The sequence below is a fragment of the Malaclemys terrapin genome, chromosome 21 (assembly GCF_027887155.1).
Source record: "Malaclemys terrapin pileata isolate rMalTer1 chromosome 21, rMalTer1.hap1, whole genome shotgun sequence".
Classification (NCBI taxonomy): Eukaryota; Metazoa; Chordata; order Testudines; family Emydidae; genus Malaclemys; species Malaclemys terrapin.
In genome coordinates this window covers 14333644-14355937 of record NC_071525.1, presented here as the reverse complement: position 1 = coordinate 14355937, position 22294 = coordinate 14333644, and the positions used below count along the sequence as shown (strand labels likewise).

Sequence of the window (22294 nt, the reverse complement as noted above, 5' to 3'; positions counted from 1 at the left end):
CCCTGCGAACATCTAGGGAATGTAGCTGCGGTTCCCATCGCGAAGCGTGGGGCTTCAGAAAGAAGACCGGAAGGAAGATGTCTTGGTTGACATGGAAGGCAGATACCACCTTAGGGAGGAAGGCGGGGTGTGGTCGCAGCTGTACCTTGTCCTTATGGAACACCGTGTATGATGGATCCGATGTGAGAGCTCGAAGCTCCGATACTCATCTCGCTGATGTGATAGCGATGAGGAAAGCTGTTTTCCAGGAAAGGTACAGAAGGGAGCAGGTGGCCATCAGCTCGAAGGGGGGCGGATCCATGAGTCTAGAGAGGACGTGGTTGAGGTCCCACGTAGGGGGATGGATGATGGATTTGCGGATACAGCCATTCCAAACCCTTGAGGAACCTGTTGACCATGGGACTGGAGAAAAATCGAGCGGCCATTTTCGCCCAGGTGAAAAGCTGAAATCGCTGCCAGGTGTACCTTGATGGAGGATACCGCTAGACCTTGTTGTTTGAGTGACAAGAGGTAATCTAGGATGGTAGATATTGGAACCTGTAGGGGGACAGCGTCCTTCAGGGCACACCAGCAGGAGAAACATTTCCACTTGGCTAGGTATGTGGATCTAGTGGAGGGCTTTCTGCTTCCTAATAGGACTTGCTTCACCAAATTGGAGCAGCGCAGCTCAGATTGTGTCAGCCAAGCAGCATCCATGCTGTGAAATGAAGGGACTGCAGGTCCGGATGGCATAACCTGCCGTGATCCTGTGTGATCAGGTCTGGCCACAATGGGAGAGGAATTAGCTTGGTCACCGACAGGTCGAGGACTGTGGTGTACCAGTGTTGTCTGGGCCACGCTGGAGTGATCAAGATTAAGAGGGCCTTGTCCCTGCGTAACTTCAGAAGGACCTTGTGGACCAATGGAAATGGAGGGAAGGCGTAGAGCTTTCCACGGTATCAGGAAGGCGTCTGACAGGGAGCCCGGGGAGCGTCCCTGGAGAGAGCAGAACACTTGGCACTTCCGATTCTCGTGGAAGGCGAAGAGGTCTATGTGGGGAAACCCCCACCTCCGGAAAATGGAATTAATGACGTCTGGACGTATTGACCACTCGTGAGTCATAAAGGACCTACTGAGGCGATCTGCCAAGGTGTTCTGGACTCCCGGGAGAAATGATGCCACCAGGTCGATTGATTGGGCTATGCAGAACTCCCAGAGGTGAATGGCTTCCTGGCATAATAGGGATGACCGTGCTCTGCCTTGCTTGTTGATGTAAAATATGGCCGTTGTGTTGTCTGTGAAGATCGCGACAGAACAGCCCTGCAGGTGTTTTCGGAATACCTGACATGCCAGGCGCACTGCCCTCAGTTCCCGGATGTTGATGTGGAGGGATATTTCTTGTGCGGACCAAAGGCCTTGTGTGCAAAGGTCTGCGAGGTGAGCGCCCCAGCCCAGGGAGGACGCGTCCGTGGTGAGGACTAGAGAGGGCTGTAGGGCATGGAATGGTATCCCCCCGCAAACATGGTTGGGATTTAGCCACCAATCCAGAGAGGACAATACCTTTGTAGGTACCGTGAGTACTGTGTCCAAACTGTCCCGGCCTGGACGGTACACCGACGAGAGCCAGATCTGAAGCGGGCAGAAGCGTAGTCTGGCATGTTTGGTCACGAAGGTGCATGAGGCCATGTGGCCCAGAAGACCGAGGCACGTGCATGCTGTCGAGGTTGGGAAGCTTTGGAGGCCGTGGATAATGGTCATCATGGACTGGAAGCGGGTCTGTGGAAGGCAAGCCTTGGCGAGATTAGAGTCCAGGACTGCCCCAATGAAGTCTATTCTTTGGGTCGGCTCCAAAGTGGACTTTTTGGTGTTGAGCAGCAGGCCCAGCTGCCCGAAGCAGGTGATGACGAACCGAACGTGAGACCGCACCTGTAGCTCGGACCGACCCCGAACGAGCCAGTCGTCGAGGTACAGAAACACTTGGACCTGATGTCTGCAGAGCCAGGCCGCTATAACGGCCATACATTTTGTGAAGATCCTTGGTGCTGTGGACAGGCCGAAGGGGAGGACAGCAAATTGGAAATGTTGGTGTCCAACAACAAAGCGAAGGAACCGCCTGTGCAGCAGGTAGATCACTATGTGGAAGTACGCGTCCTTCATGTCGAGGGCGGCATACCAGTCTCCAGGATCCAGGGATGGGATAATGGTTCCCAGGGTGACCATGCGGAACTTCAACTTTACCATGGATTTGTTGAGTCTGTGTAGGTCTAGGATGGGCCGAAGCCCCCCCTTTGCCTTGGGGATTAGGAAGTAGCGGGAGTAAAACCCCCTGCCCCTCAAGTCCTTTGGTACCTCTTCCACTGCTCCAACAGACAGGAGCGTTTGTACCTCCTGCAAGAGGAGTTGCTCGTGAGAAGGGTCCCTGAAGAGGGACAGGGAGAGAGGCTGGGAAGGGTGTGGGGGCGAAACAAACTGAAGATGGTATCCTGTTTCCACCGTGCGAAGGACCCAGCGATCTGAAGTTATGTGGGACCACCCAGGGAGGAAACAGGAGAGGAGGTTGGAGAAAGATAGGGAAGGATCCTGGGAGGAGACTGGTGCTCCGTCCTCGAGCGCGGCTTCAAAAGTTTTGTCTGGGCCCCACTGGTGGTCTCGGGGGGCCCTGATTCTAGCCTGACTGCGGACCAGGTTGACACCTCCTAGTGCCGCAACCATGCCTTCTAGGAGGGTCTTGTCATGGTCGAGGGTTGGGGTACGTGCGCTGCAGTTGGGGCTGGAAGGGCCTACGTTGTGTCACTGGGGTATGCATGCCCAATGAGCACATGGTGGCCCGGCTATCCTTCAAACTTTGCAGTCTGGGATCAGTCTTTTCCGAGAAGAGACCTTGTCCTTCAAAGGGAATTTCCTGTATAGTCTGCTGCAGTTCCAGTAGGAGGCCGGACACTTGCAGCCAGGAAATACGTCGCATGGCTATCCCTGAGGCTAGAGTTCTAGCAGCCGAGTCCACTGCGTCTAAAGACGCCTGCAGAGATGTCCTTGCCACCTTCTTGCCCACTTCAAGCAAGGCCCCAAACTTTTCCTTGGACTCATGGGGAACCAGCTCTTTGAATTTCCCCATCGAGTTCCAGGTGTTATAATTATACCAGCTCAGGCGGGCTTGCTGGTTAGCTACCTTGAGCTGTAGTCCACCAGAGGAGTAAATCTTGCGCCCGAATAAATCCAGGCGCCTGGCGTCCTTGGATTTAGGGGCGGGCGCTTGCTGGCCATGCCTTTCCCTCTCGTTTACGGATTGTACCACAAGGGAGCAAGGTTGGGGGTGCACATACAAGTACTCGTAGTCTTTGGCTGGCACCATGTATTTTCTTTCCACCCCCCGCGCTGTGGGAGAGATGGACGCAGGGGACTGCCAAATAGTATTGGCATTGGCCTGGATAGTTTTAATAAAGGGCAAAGCTACCCAGGTGGGGGCATTAGCTGACAAGATGTCCACAACTGGGTCCTCAATCTCTGCCACCTCCTCCACCTGCACATTCATGTTCTGTGCCACCCTACAAAGGAGGTCCTGGTGAGCATGCAGGTCTATGAGTGGAGGGCCAGAGGAGGACGTGCCTGCCACAGTCTTGTCAGGTGAAGATGAGGACGACAGTCCCTGGACCAGTGGGTCCTGGAGAAGGTCAGGCTGGGACAGGTCCGGTTGTCCAAGGTCCACGACTGGAGGGACATCGGCCTGCTCAGGTGGTAAAGCCGTGGTCTCGGACGGTATCTGGGCAGGATGGCTAACCGTTGCCTCAGGCACCCTAGGCTCCAAATGAGCCGAGCGAGAGGCACCTGAGGGACCACCTTGGACTTGGTGATATGCCCAAGGGGTCCAGAAGGTCCATTGAGGAGGACCCTGGTCGGGATCATGTGTCTCGTCCTGTCCCTGGCTTGCACCATCAGTGTCCTGGTCTTGGACATTATAGGCACTCCCTTCTTGGGACGACGCCAAGTTCTGATGGGAAGGCCATGGCGGTGCCGAGCACACTTTCTGAGGTGGTTCGTGTGGAAGCAGAGAAAAGAACTGACAGAAGGGAACTGCAATGCATGATGGTTGTTAGCAAGAGTCAGGCTTCGTTAGCAAGAGACAGTCTTTGTTAGCAAGAGTCAAGCTAGCTGTGACCCTGATAACGCGAGATTTGTAGAAGCGAGGATTGTGTGAGGATTGTGTGAGGATTGTGTGAGACGGGTGAGAAAGAGCTGTGTAAGAAGTCATTGTGACCTCAGTATAGATAAGGTGTAGAAGACCTTGTGTAGATAAGGTATAGAAACTAATTGTATGTAGGCAAGAGTCAAAACAAGTAAGAAAATAAGATATCAAGATGGCCTATGTATAAACAAAATGCAGCTGTCCCTCATTATTTCTGTAATGAAAGGTATAAATGCTTGCTGTAATTAGTTACCAGGGAGAGAGACCTACTTGCTCTCTCCTCTGCACATGTGAGAGTTAATAATAAAGCCTCTGACTTGCTGTACCTAAACAAAATAGTGAGAACTCAGTTTTTCTCCGACAATTTGGGGGCTCGTCCGGGATGGCAACGCCCACTGAGGCAACGGCAGCTGCTACGGATCGTTCCCCTTCGAACCCCATGGCGCCACAATAGAGGTAAGAGACCTTTTGAAATCTCTATTGGGGTGTCGGAGGAGGACTGTCCGTGGAGCCGTCTGCCCCTGTTGGGCTCACGCCATCCGAACTTATTGACTGTGCAGCAAGGTCAGATGCTGAGCGGCGTAATAGGGGAATTGTTTGCCGCCCCCTGTAAGCATATGCTAGGTGCATAGGGTTTGCACCTGTATTGAGGAGTTGTTACTGCCTCAAGAGGGGTTTTTACCGCCTCAAGTGATGCATCAAGGTACTTGGGAATAGTACCTGGAGGTACTCAGGAGTAGTACCTGGTAGAAGGCCTTGGTATGTTGGTGTGTGTGTGTGTGTGTGTGTGTGTGTGTGTGTGTACACAGTGTGAATTGAGTGTTACCGGAAGACGCCCAGAGTACTCTGCGAAGTCTTTTGGCTCGTGACCAGAACTACTCTAACGCAAGCCCGGTAACTAGAGGATCTTTTAGGAGATCCGACCCATGTAAGTTAACTCAGCCTGGCATCGTCCGGCGAGGAGGCTACCTGGGTCTAGGAGTGTGTGCACCCATCTTCCCTCACCTTTTCCTCTCCGTGTGAGCCACTGACAGTCTGACCATCTCACTGGATGCAACAGAGTAAGCGGCGCTTTCTCTCTGAGATTAGCCGACGCTCTTTGCTGAAGGGAGGTGTAGGGGGTCATGGCTATCCTTGTTAGTCACTCCTGTGTGAATACCCTGTAGGGAGAGATCCTTAGTTTATGAGCCGCTAGCGCGGACAGGGCATCCTTCCCCTTTTGAGTGTGTGATTGGAAAATGGGTGGGGGACAGTCTAAGTCTTCCCTTTCACCCCCTAAGGGTACCCCAGCTTATTTCATGTACGTACATTATGGCCCGAAAACCTGCAGGTATTTAGATAATTGGAATCTTTACACGCGTGCAAATCCATCTAAACAATGTCCACTAGAAGGTACCTTTGATTTAGACAAACTTAAATACCTTAAAGAAACTCTGGCTTCACCAAAAGCCTCTGATACACAGTGGGAGCAATTTGTCTGTTGGTGGGAGGAAGCAACAAAGAGACTCCACGAGTCTCGAGTGCGGAGTCTAAAGGACTCCCAGGAAAAGTTAAAAGCCCAAGTGCAACATTTACAGCTTAAATGCAAGGCATCCAGCTGTTTAACCCCTAGAGCGATTCCTTCTGCTCCTGTGTATCCTAATCCTGTTCAAGCAATTCCTTCTGCTCCCCTTTATCCCCAATTAGTTAGATCTGACAGTGAGGAGGAAACTGCTGAGGATATTTTAGATTTCTTCAGTAACATTCAGCAGCAGCAGCAGCCCGTGCTGCCTCCTCCCCCTGCACAGCCTGGGTCTGCTAACGAATCTCACCCGGCAGTGCCAGTTTCACCACTGCATGTATCAGCTGCACACATTGTTCTCTCTTCCCCTGGGAGAGAAGCCTCCTCTTCACCACAAAGAGGTGATTCTGAGCCTGCCAGTAGCTCCCCTGATTCTAATCCTTCTGAGGAAAGTACCCGTTATCTTACTAGAAGTGTGGCACATGCACTCCAGGTTCCTTTAAGAGACCTGCCTGGGAATGCAGGACAGTTGGTCACAGTGCATGCCCCGTGGTCACCAGGAGATTTGAGAAACTTGGTGAAGGAATTTCCTAATATCAGGGAGGAACCAGAAAAGTTTAGAGACGAACTCCGGACGGTGGTTCAGTGTTATAATCCATCTTGGGCAGACATTAATCAACTCTTGCGAATGATTATGCCAGCCGAAGTTCGACAACGGCTTACCAGGCAGGCAGCCTGGCCAGCTACTGACCCTGGAATTGATCGTGATTTGAGAGAGGCTAGGGACCGTCTCGTAAATGCTGTGACGGAAGTCTGCCCTAAGAAGACAGATTGGACAAAGATTACTTATTGTAAACAGAATAAAGGAGAGTCCGCTGCTGATTATCTAGATAGGCTGACTAAGGTTTTTGAACAGCATTCGGGAATTGCTCAGCCAGCAGAAAATGCCAGAGAAGCCGTAGGGGCTGCTTTTGTTCAGGGACTCTTACCAAAGATTCAGCAGCAGTTAAGAACTATCTGCATTGGCTGGCAAACTAAACCCCTTTCTGAATTGGTGACAGTCGCCAATCATTGTGCAGCTTGCATAGAGCAGAAGAAAGAGAATACTGAAACAAAACTATTGACCCTGCAGTTAGAAACTTATCAAAACCAGGGCCGTGGGGGAATGAGAGGAGGACGAGGACGAGGTTGTGGGCGAGGAAGAGGGAAGGGTCCCTTGTATCCTGCCCAACCTAGGTACACTGCATGCCACATTTGTGGCCAAGAGGGACACTGGAAAGATGCATGCCCAGCCCGATTGTCTCAGAACCCTCCACCTCCTTTCCCAAATCCTGAAGCATCTACTTTTACCCCAACAACTACCTCTTACTAGGACAGCCTGAGGGAACGTAACTACATCATGAATCCTTTAATTCCCATTGATCAAGAAGGTCCTTTTGTAAACTGTGAAATTGCAGGACAAACTGTTACTTGTCTTGTGGATACTGGAGCTACTAGATCTGCTCTAAGATCCGAGGAGTTTCCCTCTGTTCCTTTGTCAACTTTGTCTGTAAATGCTGTGGGCATTTCAAATCAACCTGTTTCGCATCCTGTCACAAAACCCCTTGCTGTCTCACTAGGGCCCCTTGCTGACAAGCATGCATTCTTGCTCAGCCCCTCCTCTCCTGTGAATCTGCTGGGAAGGGATCTTTTGTGTAAATTAGGTTGTACTATCTATTGCACACCAGATGGCGTATTCTTACAGGTTCCTGATGAGAATACCAATCTAGTGTTGGCTACACTCCACATAGAGGAGCCAGCTAAATTACCAACAACTCGTAACCCTGAACTTGTGCATTTGTTATCACAAGTTCCTCCTCATCTCTGGTCTCAGCACGCTAATGAAGTGGGACAGATTCGGACCGCTGAACCAGTTAAGATTTTTGTTGATCCTTCTAAAGCTTTGCCAAGAGTTCCCCAGTATCCTCTGCGTCCTGAGGCAGAGGAAGGTATAGCCCCAGTAATGGAGTCTTTATTACAGCAGGGTATTATTGTTGCTACCACCAGTTCTTGTAATACTCCTATCTTTCCTGTAAAGAAGCCAGGAAAGAACACTTATCGGTTTGTTCAAGATCTCCGCGCGATTAATGCTGTTGTTTTACCTTCCTTTCCTGTGGTTCCAAATCCAGCTACAATTCTTTCTTGTATTCCACCTTCAGCTACCTACTTTACTGTTGTGGACTTATGTTCAGCTTTCTTTTCTATCCCCATTCACCCTGAGAGTCAGTATCTGTTTGCCTTTACCTACAAAGGACGCCAGTACACCTGGACTCGGTTACCCCAAGGGTATACTGAATCCCCTTCCTTGTTTTCCCAGATCCTGAAGAAGGATCTGGATGATGTGGTTTTTCCAGGTAAATCAGTGCTTATACAGTATGTGGATGATCTTTTGTTGGCATCCCTCTCTTTTGAATCTTGTAAAACTGATACTTTGATTCTTTTGACTGCTTTAGCTGCTAAGGGTCATAAGGCATCCCGGGAAAAACTACAGCTGTGTCAGCCCAAGGTTCATTACCTTGGTCATGATATTTCTCCTGGTACTCGTCATTTATCAGATTCTCGGATTTCAGCTATTCTAAATATGCCTAGGCCTGGAACTATTTCTCAAATGCGTACTTTTCTTGGCATGACTGGGTACTGTAGACAATGGATTTTAGGCTATGCAACAATGATTAAACCCTTACAGGATTTGACTAAGTCAGGTACCCCTGAGCCTCTTCCTTGGTCTCCAGAGGCTGAACAAGCTTTTGTTGCTATCAAGCAAAGTCTGTCCAGTGCACCAGCCCTGGGACTTCCTGATTATGCTAAACCATTCACTCTTTTCTGTCATGAGCGTAATGGGTTTGCTTTGGCTGTATTAACGCAAAGGCACGGAGACAAACACCGTCCCATTGCTTATTACAGTACTGCCCTAGACGCTGTGGCAGCTGGATTTCCCCCTTGCCTGCGTGCTGTAGCTGCAGCAGCTCTTGCTGTTCAGGTATCTGAATCTATTGTCTTAGGATCTCCTTTGATTGTTGCTGTTCCTCATGCTGTGGCTGCTCTCTTGTTAAAATCTAAGACACAGCATCTATCCACTTCTCGTCTTACAAAATATGAGCTTGTCTTGTTGTCTTCATCTCATATTACTTTGGCTCGTTGCCCTGTTCTAAATCCTGCCTCCTTGTTGCCTGGGCCCAAAGACGGAGACCCACATGACTGTGTGTCTGTGACATCGGTTCTCTCTCGTCCAAGAGATGATTTACTAGATGTGCCTTTGCAAAATCCTGATCTTATTTACTTTGTAGATGGTTCGTGCTTGCGAGATTCTAAGGGCAAATTGGTTGCTGGTTATGCTGTGTGTTCTGCACATGCTGTTATTGAAAGTGCTTTCCTTCCTTCTGTGTTTTCTGCTCAAGTGGCCGAACTTGTGGCTTTAACTCGAGCCTGCATTCTCGCTCAGGATCAAGCAGTTACAATCTATACAGACTCTCGTTATGCTTTTGGAGTGGTACATGATTATGGGTTGCTCTGGAAGTATAGAGGTTTTCTTACATCCACTGGTTCTCCTATTAAGAACAGTCTGTATGTCTCTGCTCTTTTAGATGCTCTTTTATTGCCCAAAGCTATAGCTGTCGTGAAATGTACAGCTCACCAGACCCCTCGTGATGAAGTTACCCGTGGAAATGCTTTGGCAGACTCTGCAGCCAAAGCAGCGGCCCTTTCTGCACCTCAGGCTGAATATACTTGTGCTTTGATTGAACAGCCTCCACTAGCCTCCCTTGAGGATCTGGCCAAGATCCAGGAAGCTGCATCGGCAGCTGAGAAACGTTTTTGGAGTTCTAATGGCTGTATTCTACACCCTGATCATCTTTGGCGTGCCCCAGCTGGTCGCCTGGTTGCACCGAAGATGCTAATGCCCTATCTTGCTCGTGTATACCACGGAATGGCTCACGTGAGCAAAGGGGGGATGGTTGCTGCAGTTAACCGAGATTGGTGTGCGTTCGGGTTCCCAGTCATTGCACATCACTACTGTCAACAATGTGTGATTTGTCAGCAGCATAACATTGGTAAAGCTGTTAAAGTTAGGCAGGCAGCTCACCCTCCCCCTTGGGGACCTTTTGTAAATATTCAGATTGATTTTATTCAACTGTCTAAATGTTGTGGCTATGAATATGTATTGGTTTTGGTGGATGTATTTTCAAATTGGGTTGAAGCTTTTCCCTGCAGGAAAGCAGATGCCAGGACTGTTGTGAAACTTCTGCTTAAAGATTTTGTACCACGATTTGGCATCCCTGTGAGTATCAACAGTGACCGTGGAACTCATTTTACTGGACAGATTGTAAAGGAGTTATGTGCAGCTTTGCAGACTCAACACAACCTTCACTGTCCCCACCATCCGCAGTCTGCTGGGACAGTGGAACGCCAGAATGGAATTCTGAAAAATAAACTGGCCAAGATTTGTGCTGAAACAAACTTGAAGTGGCCAGATGCCCTTCCTCTGGCATTAATGAGTATGAGGGCCACTCCCAATCGAAAGACTGGACTCAGCCCTCATGAGATTCTGACAGGGCGCCCGATGAGACTACCAACTGCGCCCCCACTGACCCTAGCTCAGATGGACATTCATTTAATGGATGACACAATGCTTAAGTATTGTCAGGCACTAATGAAATGTGTTAAGTCTTTCTATACACAGGTGAAAGAAGCACTACCCAAGGATCCTGTGCAGCCCTGCCACTCGCTGGAACCAGGAGACTGGGTCTACATAAAGGTCCATCAGCGAAAGACTGCCTTGGCTCCACGCTGGAAAGGCCCTTTCCAAGTCCTGTTAACCACTAACACTGCTGTGAAGTGCCAAGGACTGCCCACCTGGACCCATGCTTCGCACTGCAAAAAGACCCCTCCGCCTGGAGAGGATTCTCCAGCTGCTGATCAGCCTATTTCTCCTGCTAACTCTGCTGTGCCTCCTGGACAGCAGGGAAAGAGGACAAGGTGAAGTGCTAGTAACCTCTCCCTTGTCCACTGACAGATCTACTGTGCCTTTGAATTCTTTTACAGGAATCACACCAGTACAGGGTGAAGTGCTAGTAACCTCTCCCCGGTATTATGGTGAATCACAACTGTTTTTGAAGAAGAAAAGAAGAAACACTCGCTCTGCTGAAACCACCAAAGTCCAGAACTTTCTAACTACAAAAGACATTAAGAACTGGCCCTGGTGGAAGAAACGAAGTATTGTTTATTGGCAAGGAGGGAACTGTGGGGAACGTTCCTGGGAATGTGGGGTCCAGTGGTGGGGTGGATTCTTTCCAGGATCAGGGCTTTGTGCTTATGGACAGATACCTTCAGGATGCACTGCCCTCCCTAATTGGCTTTCAGATGATGAATATCAAAAACGCCTTGCCACTACAAAGACTACACCTACCACTAGTCCCTTGACCCTTGCCACCACCACTGTAACTTATCCAGATACAAACAGTACTACACATTCCAATGAAACTCATTGGCCAAGACTTTCACATCTCAGTGATTTACTGAAATTTTGCTCAGAGAAATTATTCTTTAAAGTTCAAGATAATGTATATGAGCAAACAATTGAATGGAAAACAAATGGATCTGTAGAGATAAAAATACATGATATCACTACTAGTGAACCCCAAGAATTAATAACTGCAATTGATGGGTTCTATAGTGAAATAGATATGATGATTGTTCCTGGAATTTGTACTGTGTTAAATGAAAGAGGCCCTTATTGTTATTTGATCACCCAATTAGTGAACAATCGAACAAGCACTCAAAGAGTTTGTTCTGCCACTGGAAATTTTACCTGCATAGAAATGATTCCAGTGACTGATAATGTGACTTGTACCTTACTGCAATACACTCCATCTTATACCATTAATGTTAATGCCTCCCGGAAATACATAAAGGTGTTTGACCAACAGATGTGGTATAGTACTACACCAAAGAGAGATGTAGTAGGATATCGATGGACTGTGATTAACACCACACTGGGAACTGTTAAATTTTCATTGCCCTTATCCAGTTTCCAGATTACCTCTACATACCCGAACTGTTCACAAGGGGCTGCCATTAGATTAGCACAACAGAGGGCTTGGGTTATTTCTTCTAGAAAGAGAAGAGACTTGACCGGATCCCTGTGGGATGGGGCCAATAGTGCAGCAGCAGTTTGGAATATTTTTAAGAATCAGGAACATGATGAGAAATTGGGCCAACTAGAGAAGGCCATAGGCCTTGTTTCTGGAGCACAACTAACCCAGGTACAGGCTGGAGTTGGTGAGTTACATGTTATCTCCGCCCTTAGTTCTATGACCCAGAAGTTACTGACAGAGATGGTATTGAATATCACTGAGGCTGGGAAGGCATTGCAGTGGGATCTAGCATGCTCAGAGATTCAGGATTTCTTGAATGACCAGCTAATGGCCATTCGGAATGATCTAGAGCACCAGGCTTGGCCCACTGCCCTTACAGACACGTCAGGAGTGCCATCTGACCTGTGGCCATGGAGACATACTTGGAAACTTTCTGGGTGGAAGTGTGGACGTTCTCAGTGCTCCTTCCAAGCATATGGACCGGTACAGGGGGTGTGGGCTCCCACATACCGTATCCTGCCAGGTCCATGGGGAGGATGCATATGGGATTGGGTAATTCATCGAGACATCTGGGAAATTAGACCACCTGGTATGCCCAATCGATTTTTAGTTAGTGCTCCTAGGATTACACCTGACATTTGGATGGGGTTAGGTAACCTGTGGATATTCTGGCCATTAGAACCCCCACAGCTTCAGTGTACACGTAAACTGAAGCCAGGAGAAGTTGTCACTGTCTATGACTACGTTTGCTGGGAGGGTAGGGGACAAGGAACTACCCTGACAGGACACTTACTCTTCCAAGCTAATGATAGCTGTATGTATGTTAATGACACCATATCACAAGACATACATTTTAATCTCACTACCACTGCAGGCAATCATATCATTTACTGGCCTGCAGATAGAGTTTTTCAAGTAGCCCTTAGGTTCCAGATATCCTTTAATTGGACTAGCTTACTATCTGATAGATTTCAAAACTTGCTTTCATTGTTACCTGAGATTCAGAAAATCTCTGAGGTACAAGGGCAAATTCACATGCTTCAAAATGTATATCAAGTAGAAAAGTATGCCTTTCACACTGCTTATAGAGTATCTACCTTATGTACTAAATATGATGTATTGTGCTTTATGACAAAGGCTGTACAACAACCCCATTATAGTATTGCTATGGGAATGTTATTGCTTGTATTGTTATTAGTTAGTTTAGGATTATGTTATTGTTGTTGTAAAAGACGTAATAATAGTAATACCTTTCATGTTCATGCTAATCATGCATTATCATTGCATCCAATCAAAACCCCTAAGGTTGAAGCATCTAATTTAGAATCTGAAGTCCAGGACTTGATGCAAATAGAGATTTGAGAATGTTTGTTGTACTAGAAGTACAAAAGGGGGGGGTTGTGGAAGCAGAGAAAAGAACTGACAGAAGGGAACTGCAATGCATGATGGTTGTTAGCAAGAGTCAGGCTTCGTTAGCAAGAGACAGTCTTTGTTAGCAAGAGTCAAGCTAGCTGTGACCCTGATAACGCGAGATTTGTAGAAGCGAGGATTGTGTGAGGATTGTGTGAGGATTGTGTGAGACGGGTGAGAAAGAGCTGTGTAAGAAGTCATTGTGACCTCAGTATAGATAAGGTGTAGAAGACCTTGTGTAGATAAGGTATAGAAACTAATTGTATGTAGGCAAGAGTCAAAACAAGTAAGAAAATAAGATATCAAGATGGCCTATGTATAAACAAAATGCAGCTGTCCCTCATTATTTCTGTAATGAAAGGTATAAATGCTTGCTGTAATTAGTTACCAGGGAGAGAGACCTACTTGCTCTCTCCTCTGCACATGTGAGAGTTAATAATAAAGCCTCTGTCTTGCTGTACCTAAACAAAATAGTGAGAACTCAGTTTTTCTCCGACATTCGGCACCGTCCACTGGCACGTGACTGCGGGTCGGGGACCGGTGCCGGTGTCCCAAGCGGTACCATGACCTGGAGCGGGACTGACGGTCATAGCAGCGCTGAGAGGTCGACCTGGATCTCGATGAAGATAGATGGTGCAGGCAGTGCCATGACCGGCTGCGCGATGAGTGGTGCTGGGAGCTGGATCGGTACCGATCGTACCGAGAGGGTGATGTTCGGGACGTGGAGTGGTGCCACGAGTACGACCAGTGCCGAGATGGAGATCGGTGCCGGGACTGCGAGCGGCGCCGAGAGTGGGACCATCTGCGTGACCGGGACCACGACTGGGACTGGGACCTCGAGCGGTGCCAAACTGGTTCACTCTGCTGAGGAGGCCACATGAATGAGGGCTTCCCAATAGATTGGACAGCCCGTGCCGGCGGTGCCGGAGGCTGAGAAGGTCCAGGCTCAGTCAACACGATCAGGTCGCAAGCAGTGGAGAAAGTCTCCGGAGTCGACGGCAGGCCCAGCTCAACCACGGTGTGCACAGGGCAGCTGATCTGCACCGGACTCAACGGCGCTTGGGGTGCCAGAATCAACAGTGCCGGAGTCGGGGCCTTTGTGGTCAGGTCCAACGCGGCGCGTTGCTCTGCTGGGACCACAGGAGGTGCATGCCCTTGTGGGGGGGGCAGCAGGCTTTTGTTGCTTTCTGGGCTGCTATGAGAGCGATCGGTGTCGCGTCTGCATTGGTGCCAGGGATGTCCGGTGCTGAGGGGCCTTACTAGGACTGGGACGCTCCGGTGCCGGAGACACGCTGCGGACCGATGGTGCCTGATCTGTGTGCAGTGCCAGGGGCTCTGGGCTAAGTGCCGCTTCCATCAGGAGCTGTTTTAACCTGAAGTCCCGCTCCTTTTTCATCCTAGGCTTGAAAGCCTTACAGATACGGCACTTGTCAGGCTGATGAGCTTCCCCCAGGCACTTCAGACAGGAGTCGTGGGGGTCTCCAAGAGGCATAGGCTTGAGGCAAGCTGTGCAAGGCTTAAAGCCAGGAGCTTTGGGCATGAGCCCCGGTACCGGGTGAGAGGAACGGGGATAAGCCCCGAATCCTCAACTTATCTACAACTATATACACTAAATTTACTAACTTATAAACTTGCTAAACTACTAAACTAATTACAACTACACTAAAGAACTAGCAATACAACGAGGAACGCTAGGGATGTAGAGGTCAGCTACGCAGCTCTCCACAGTTCCAATGACCGTCACGGGCGGTAAGAAGGAACTGAGGGGGCGCCGGGTCGGCAGGGGCATATATCGGGCGCCATAATGGCGCCACTCCAGGGGGCGCCTCAGCCGACCCACCGAGAGTTGCTAGGGTAAAAATCTTCCGATGATCGTGCACGTGGCGCGCGCACACCTAATGGGAATCGATATGAGCAAGCACTCGAAGAAGAAACACTTTCACTAGGTGAAGCACTGGAATGGGTTACCTAGGGAGGTGGTGGAATCGCCATCCTTAGAAGTTTTTAAGGCCTGGCTTGACAAGGCCCTGGCTGGGATGATATAGTTGGTGTTGGTCCTGCTTTGAGCAGGGGGTTGGACTAGATGACCTCCTGAGGTCTCTTCCAACCCTGATATTCTATGATTCTATGTCTCTGATCCAGCAACATGCTGAGCACCATCAATAAGCTGTTTCTGTGGCACTGAATTCATTGGCGAATCCCCATTGACTCCAGTGGGAATAGGATTTCAGTCCATAAGTCAGCAAGGGCTGCAGGTGCTAAGAGTCAAATTCTGAGAGGTTTAAGCACCTTCAGATCCCATGCATTTCAATCGCAGAAGAACATCTCATGGAGCTGCCTCCCTCTTAACTCCACAATTATCTATAGCTGCTTCACTCTGAAGACCACCAAAAAAGTTCCACAGCCCCCTATGCTCCGTGGACACTGAGAAACACTGAACTCCATCATAGTCTTTGTGACATTGCACTCCATATGATTTTATGAAAATATGCTAACCATAGAATATCAGGGTTGGAAGGGACCTCAGGAGGTCATCTAGTCCAACCCCCTGCTCAAAGCAGGACCAATTCCCAACTAAATCATCCCAGCCAGGGCTTTGTCAAGCCTGACCTTAAAAATCTCTAAGGAAGGAGATTACACCACCTCCCTACATAACCCATTCCAGTGCTTCACCACCCTCCTAGTGAAAATGTTTTTCCTAATATCCAACCTAAACCTCCCCCACTGCAACTTGAGACCATTACTCCTTGTTCTGTCATCAGGCACCACTGAAAACAGTCTAGATCCATCCTCTTTGGAACGCCCTTTCAGATAGTTGAAAGCAGGGCTATCAAATTCCCCCTCATTCTTCTCTTCTGCAGACTAAACAAGCCCAGTTCCCTCAGCCTCTCCTCATAAATCTTGTGCTCCAGCCCCCTAATCATTTTTGTTGCCCTCTGCTGGACTCTTTCCGATTTTTCCACATCCTTCTTGTAGTGTGGGGCCCAAAACTGGACACAGTACTCCAGATGAGGCCTCACCAATGTCGAATAGAGGGGAATGATCACATCCCTCGATCTGCTGGCAATGCCCCTACTTATACTGCCCAAAATGCCGTTAGCCTTCTTGGCAACAAGGGCACACTGTTGACTCATATCCAGCTTCTCGTCCACGGTAACCCCTAGGTCCTTTTCTGCAGAACTGCTGCCTAGTCATTCGGTCCCTAGTCGGTAACAGTGAATGGATTCTTCCATCCTAAGTGCAGGACTCTGCACTTGTCCTTGTTGAACCTCATCAGATTTCTTTTGGCCCGATCCTCTAATTTGTCTAGGCCCCTCTGTATCCTATCCCTACCCTCCAGTGTATCTACCATTCCCTCCCAGTTTAGTGTCATCTGCAAACTTGCTGAGAGTGCAGTCCACGCCATCCTCCAGATCATTAATGAAGATATTGAACAAAACCGGCCCCAGGACCGACCCTTGGGGCACTCTGCTTGAAACCGGCTGCCAACTAGACATGGAGCCGTTGATCACTACCCGCTGAGCCAGACGATCTAGCCAGCTTTCTATCCACCTTATAGTCCATTCATCCAGCCCATACTTCTTTAACTTGCTGGCAAGAATACTGTGGGACTGTATCAAAAGCTTTGCTAAGGTCAAGGAATAACACAGCCACTGCTTTCCCCTCATCCACAGACTCAGTTATCTCCTCATAGAAGCCAATTTGTGTGTGAATATAATGTATAATGAGTGTGAATATAATGTAACTGGAATATGCTTCATGCAAAAGGTCTCTTGTAAGGTATCATTACAAAGCTTATAATACACTGAGTGTGGTCATCTTATTTGTATGAATGTATCATTCTTGTTTCTGAAACTAGGAATATAGAATATTTCTCTGAGGTCCTACTGTAGTTGTGTAAAGTGTGGGCCATTAATGGTGGTTTAGAATCTTGATGGCTCCCATCAACTAGGACAATTGACTGTAGATGGCTGTGTTTACTTGCGAGACTTCCTGTGAGTCACGCTGGGATGAATGAAGGCTTGGGGTCTCACAGGACATGTGACCATGTCACCTGGTACTGGAATCCATCTTTAACCTGGTGCTTTTCCATTTAGAAGGAGGGGTCGGAACCCAAAAAGAGACAAAAGATTCCCATCTTGTGCCAAAGGTATATAAGGGGGTGGAAGAGAACAAAGAAGGCTGCAGTCATGAGAAATCCCTTAGCTGCCACCTGAGCTGGAACAAGGACTGTACCAGGGGAAAGGATTGGGCCAAGACTAGAAAGGTGTCTATTCTGTTTAAGAAGCTTACTAAAACATCTCTGAGGGTGTGATTTACCTGCATTCAGTTTCTTACTGTATTAGGCTTAGACTTGCGTGTTTTTGTTTTATTTTGCTTGGTAATTTACTTTGTTCTGTCTGTTATTACTTGGAACCATTTAAATCCTACTTTTTGTACTTAATAAAATCACTTCTGCTAATTACCCAGAGAAGTAATTAATTCCTGGGGAGCAAACAGCTGTGCATATCTCTCTATCAGTGTTATAGAGGGCAGACAATTTATGAGTTTACCCTGTATAAGCTTTATAAAAAGTAAAACAGATTTATTGGGGTTTGGATCCCATTGGGAATTCGGTGTCTGGGTGCTAGAAACAGGAGCACTTCTTAAGCTGTTTTCAGTTAAGTCTGCACCTTTTGGGGGACGTGGTTCAGACCTGGCTCTGTGTTTGCAGCAGGCTAGCATGTCTGGCTCAACAAGACAGGGTACTGAAGTCCCAAGGTGGCAGGAACAACGGGCTCAGAGGTAGTCTCAGCACATCAGGTGGCAGTCCCAACGGGGTCTCTGTGACCCAACCCATCACAGTCTGATTTCCAGATAGATCACACTTATAGAGTATATATACATAGGAGACTTGGGCAGTTAGCCTACACTGTCACGTGTGACGTTGCATCCACACTGATATTTTTAGATACCTATGCCAAGCCGAGTGTGTGAATGTCCACCTGAGCTGACAATTATGCCACCCAGCTGCTGTATATACAGGGCCGGCTCCAGGCACCAGCTTAACAAGCAGGTGCTTGGGGCGGCCAAGGGAGAGGGGCGGCATCTGGGGCAATTCAGGGCGGCAGGTCCCTCACTCCCTCTAGGAGCGAAGGACCTGCCGCTGAACTGCCGTCACCGATCGCGGCTTTTTTTTTTCCCCCCAATTGCCACCGCCGATTGCGGCTTTTTTTTTTTTTTGCTTGGGGCGGCAGAAATGCTGGAGCTGGCCCTGTGTGTATATATACCTGAGCCAACTGAATCAATGATTGTTTTAGATCTCATTAACTAACAGGGCCAGGCAGGTTAGCTCTTGGCTGAATGACTGCTAGGGGGATCCTGGATATTTCCATCCCCATGCTTATCAATAAGATAAACAGATTGACTACCGCTATCACAGTCAATAAGAAACCAAGCTGCCAGACTCACCACAACTGGATGGTGTCCTCCAGTCATCGACAGTGACCCCATGCTTCCTGCAGGCTTTCGTGTAGGCCTCCAGCGCCTCACACAGAATGCTCTTGTCCCCCTCATTCAGACACATGTCATAGATGCAGCTGTCAAAGAAGTCATCGGCGCTCACCCTTGAGTGACACTCTCTGAAGGGACCTCCCGGTGCTTTACTGATCACCCCACAGTGACTGTCATCCCCATACAGATCTCTCTTGCTCTCATCACACATTGGGCAAGTGCCTTGGCAATAATCCCAGCAAAAGGGGTCCCGGTCTTGGACTTTCCAACTGGTAGCCCAGTCCATGATGGAGGAGACTCTGGTGCCATTGGATGACGTCATGTCATCTTCTGGATTCTGGTTGAAGTTCCCACATAGGCCGCACATGGCCCCATAATAGCTGCTGGGGAGAGTGATCACTACACGCCAATTTTTGTCATGTGCAATCTGGAGGCCGAAGTCCGTCTGCAGGATGGTGCTGAGGTCTTTCTGGTGCAGCCTGATTTTACCATCTTTCAGCGTCACTGGGAGACTGGTGATCACACTGTTCAGCTAGAGACAGAGAGGAGAGGGGAGGTATGATAGGTGTTATTGCTCTTTCATCCTCACTTGTTCTTACTGCAACTGTCAACTTGCCACTTATTTTGGCTGTAAATCATTGTCACTTTAACCAGTGGCATGTGAAAGAATCACTGAAATCAATGTGACTTTCCCTGAATAAACACAGTATTTATCTAGCTACACTATCTGCCAGTTTCTTTCTATTTATCTATCACAACCATGTCAAACACAGAAGACCAGTTGCATTTATGTACTTGTATTGCCCATATGATATAGTCAGCTCATGTCGCCTGTATCTAGGATTCCATTTGTGTGAGAGATGCTACACAAAAAATACTGTTTGTTATAAGTAGAAAAGGTGCAGAGCCCTGAGCTGGGAAACTCACCCGGACTTTGCCAACTTCCCTCTTGTAGATGGAGATGTTGTACCCATAGACGTAGATATTGGTCACCTGCCAAAAGGAGCTATCCTGGTTCCCCCTGTTGTCATTCTTCTCATGAATGGTGAAGGGCTCCAGGGTAGGGTCGCTGCCACAGTACTTAGCGATGGTGTACTTGCAAGTGCCCTGCAAGTCAAACTTCAGGCCATCAAAAGTTTTGTACTGTGCATCTCCTGAGCCCAGGCAGATTCCAGCATAGTCAGGAACACATGCCTCTTGGCCATCTTCAATTTTGCATTTCTCATTGGTCTGGCATTTCAGGATTTTGCAGGTTTCTGAAAGGAGAAAGCCCAGTTCTATCAACAGAGTGGGGGACTCAAGTCAAGTGTCTAGGCCGGGGGAGCAAGATCTGCCATGAGCAGAGCATTCATGCAGAAAAAACAGTTACTCACCTTTGTAACTGTTGTTCTTTGAGATGTGTTGCTCATATCCATTCCAATAGGTGTGCGCACGCCATGTGCACGATCGTCGGAGAAAATTTTCTACCCTAGCAACACCCGGTGGGTTGGCTGTGGAGCCCCCTGGAGTGGCGCCTTCATGGCGCTGGATATATACCCCAGCCGACCCAGCACCCCCTCAGTTCCTTCTTGCCGATTACTCTGACAGTGGGGAAGGGGGGGCGGGTTTGGAATGGATATGAGCAACACATCTTGAAGATCAACAGTTACAAAGGTGAGTAACCGTTTTTTCTTCTTCGAGTGCTTGCTCATATCGATTCCAATAGGTGACTACCAAGCCTTACCTAGGCGGTGGGGTCAGAGTGAGACATCGCTGTGTGCAAAACCGCTGATCCGAATGCAGCATCGTCTCTGGATTGCTGTACAAGTGCATAGTGAGTGGCGAAGGTGTGGACTGATGACCAAACTGCAGCTCTACAAATGACTGGATCGGGACTTGAGCTAGGAAGGCAGTCGAGGAGGCTTGAGCCCTCGTGGAGTGGGCGGTGAGGCGTGGCGTTGGGACACCAGCCAGGTCGAAGCAAGCACTAATGCAGGATGTGATCCAAGAGGAGAGACGTTGGGAGGAGGCCGGTAGGCCTTTCATCCGGTCGGCTACTGCAACGAAGAGTTGCGTCGTCTTTCTAAATGGTTTCGTACGCTCAATGTAGAAAGCAAGGGCCCTGCGCACGTCCAAGGAGTGCATACGCTGGTCTTGGCGCGTGGAGTGCGGCTTAGATGGAAGACCGGGAGGAATATATCCTGGTTCACATGAAAAGCTGATACTACCTTGGGAAGGAAGGCAGGGTGGGGACGAAGCTGCACCTTGTCTTTATGGAAGACTGTGTACGAAGGCTCAGATGTGAGGGCCTTGAGTGCCGAAACACGCCTTGCTGAAGTGATGGCTACAAGGAAGGCTGTCTTCCAAGATAGGTAAAGGAGCGAGCAGGTAGCCAATGGCTCGAACGGGGGTCCTGTGAGCTTGGAGAAAACCAGGTTAAGATCCCACGCCGGAACGGGTTGGCGTTGCTGTGGGTAGAAGCGGTCTAAGCCCTTGAGGAATCTGACAACCATCGGGTTAGAGAAGACCGAGGAAGCGTGTTCTCCTGGGTGGAACACCGATATAGCGGCCAGTGAACCCTGACTGAAGATATCACCAAGCCCTGCTGTCTCAGGGACAGGAGATACTCGAGTATGAGAGGAATAGACGCCTGCAAGGGGGGCGTGGCCCACTGCTCGCACCAACAGGAGAACCGCTTCCACTTGGCTAAGTAAGTGGTTCGTGTAGAGGGCTTTCTACTTCCCATCAGAATCTGTTGCACGGGATGAGACCATTGCAGCTCTGTCTGATTCAGCCATGGAGCATCCACGCTGTAAGGTGGAGAGCGATTGCAGGTTGGGGTGACAGTCGGCCGTGGTCCTGGGAGATTAAGTCTGGGCACAAGGGAAGGGTGATCGGAGTTTGAACCGATAGCTCCAGAAGCGTGGTGTACCAGTGCTGCCTTGGCCAAGCTGGAGCGACTAGAATCAGACATGCCTGGTCTCTGCGTAGCTTGAGCAGTACCCTGTGGACCAGTGGGAATGGAGGAAAAGCGTAGAACAGCTGGTCTTTCCACGTCAGAAGGAAAGCGTCTGACAGGGAGCCCGGAGATTGCCCTTGTAGGGAGCAGAACACGTGACACTTCCTGTTGGCTCGTGATGCGAACAGGTCTACCTGGGGAAATCCCCACCTCTGGAAGATGGAATAGATGATGTCCGGGTGAATCGACCACTCGTGCGTCTGGAAGGATCTGCTGAGACGGTCCACCAGAGTGTTCTGGACTCCAGGGAGGAACGATGCCATGAGATGTATTGAGTGGGCAATGCAGAACTCCCACAGGTGAATGGCCTCTTGGCATAGGGGAGACGACCGGGCTCCTCCTTGCTTGTTGATGTAGAACATGGCCATGGTGTTGTCTGTGAGGACTAACACACAGCGGCCATGTAGGAGACCGAGAAATGCCTGACAGGCTAGGCGCACTGCCATCAGTTCTTGAACATTGATGTGCAGAGCTAGTTGGGATGCGGTCCACAGGCCTTGGGTATGGTGCTCCCCGAGGTGAGCGCCCCAACCTAGAGATGAGGCATCCGTGACCAGGTGCAGGGAGGGTTGTGGGGCATGAAACGGCACTCCTGCACA

General features: G+C 49.2%; 1 protein-coding gene across 1 annotated transcript in view; it reads right to left on the bottom strand.

The window, feature by feature from the left end:
- Positions 1–22294, bottom strand: part of LOC128826933 (uncharacterized) — a 377153-nt gene that overhangs the window by 24449 nt on the left and 330410 nt on the right. The window contains exons 65-66 of the mRNA XM_054010510.1: positions 19625–19953; positions 18656–19229 (exon numbers count right to left, since the gene is read on the bottom strand). Coding sequence (XP_053866485.1) covers positions 18656–19229; positions 19625–19953 — 903 coding nt within the window. The remainder of the gene's footprint in view (positions 1–18655; positions 19230–19624; positions 19954–22294) is intronic.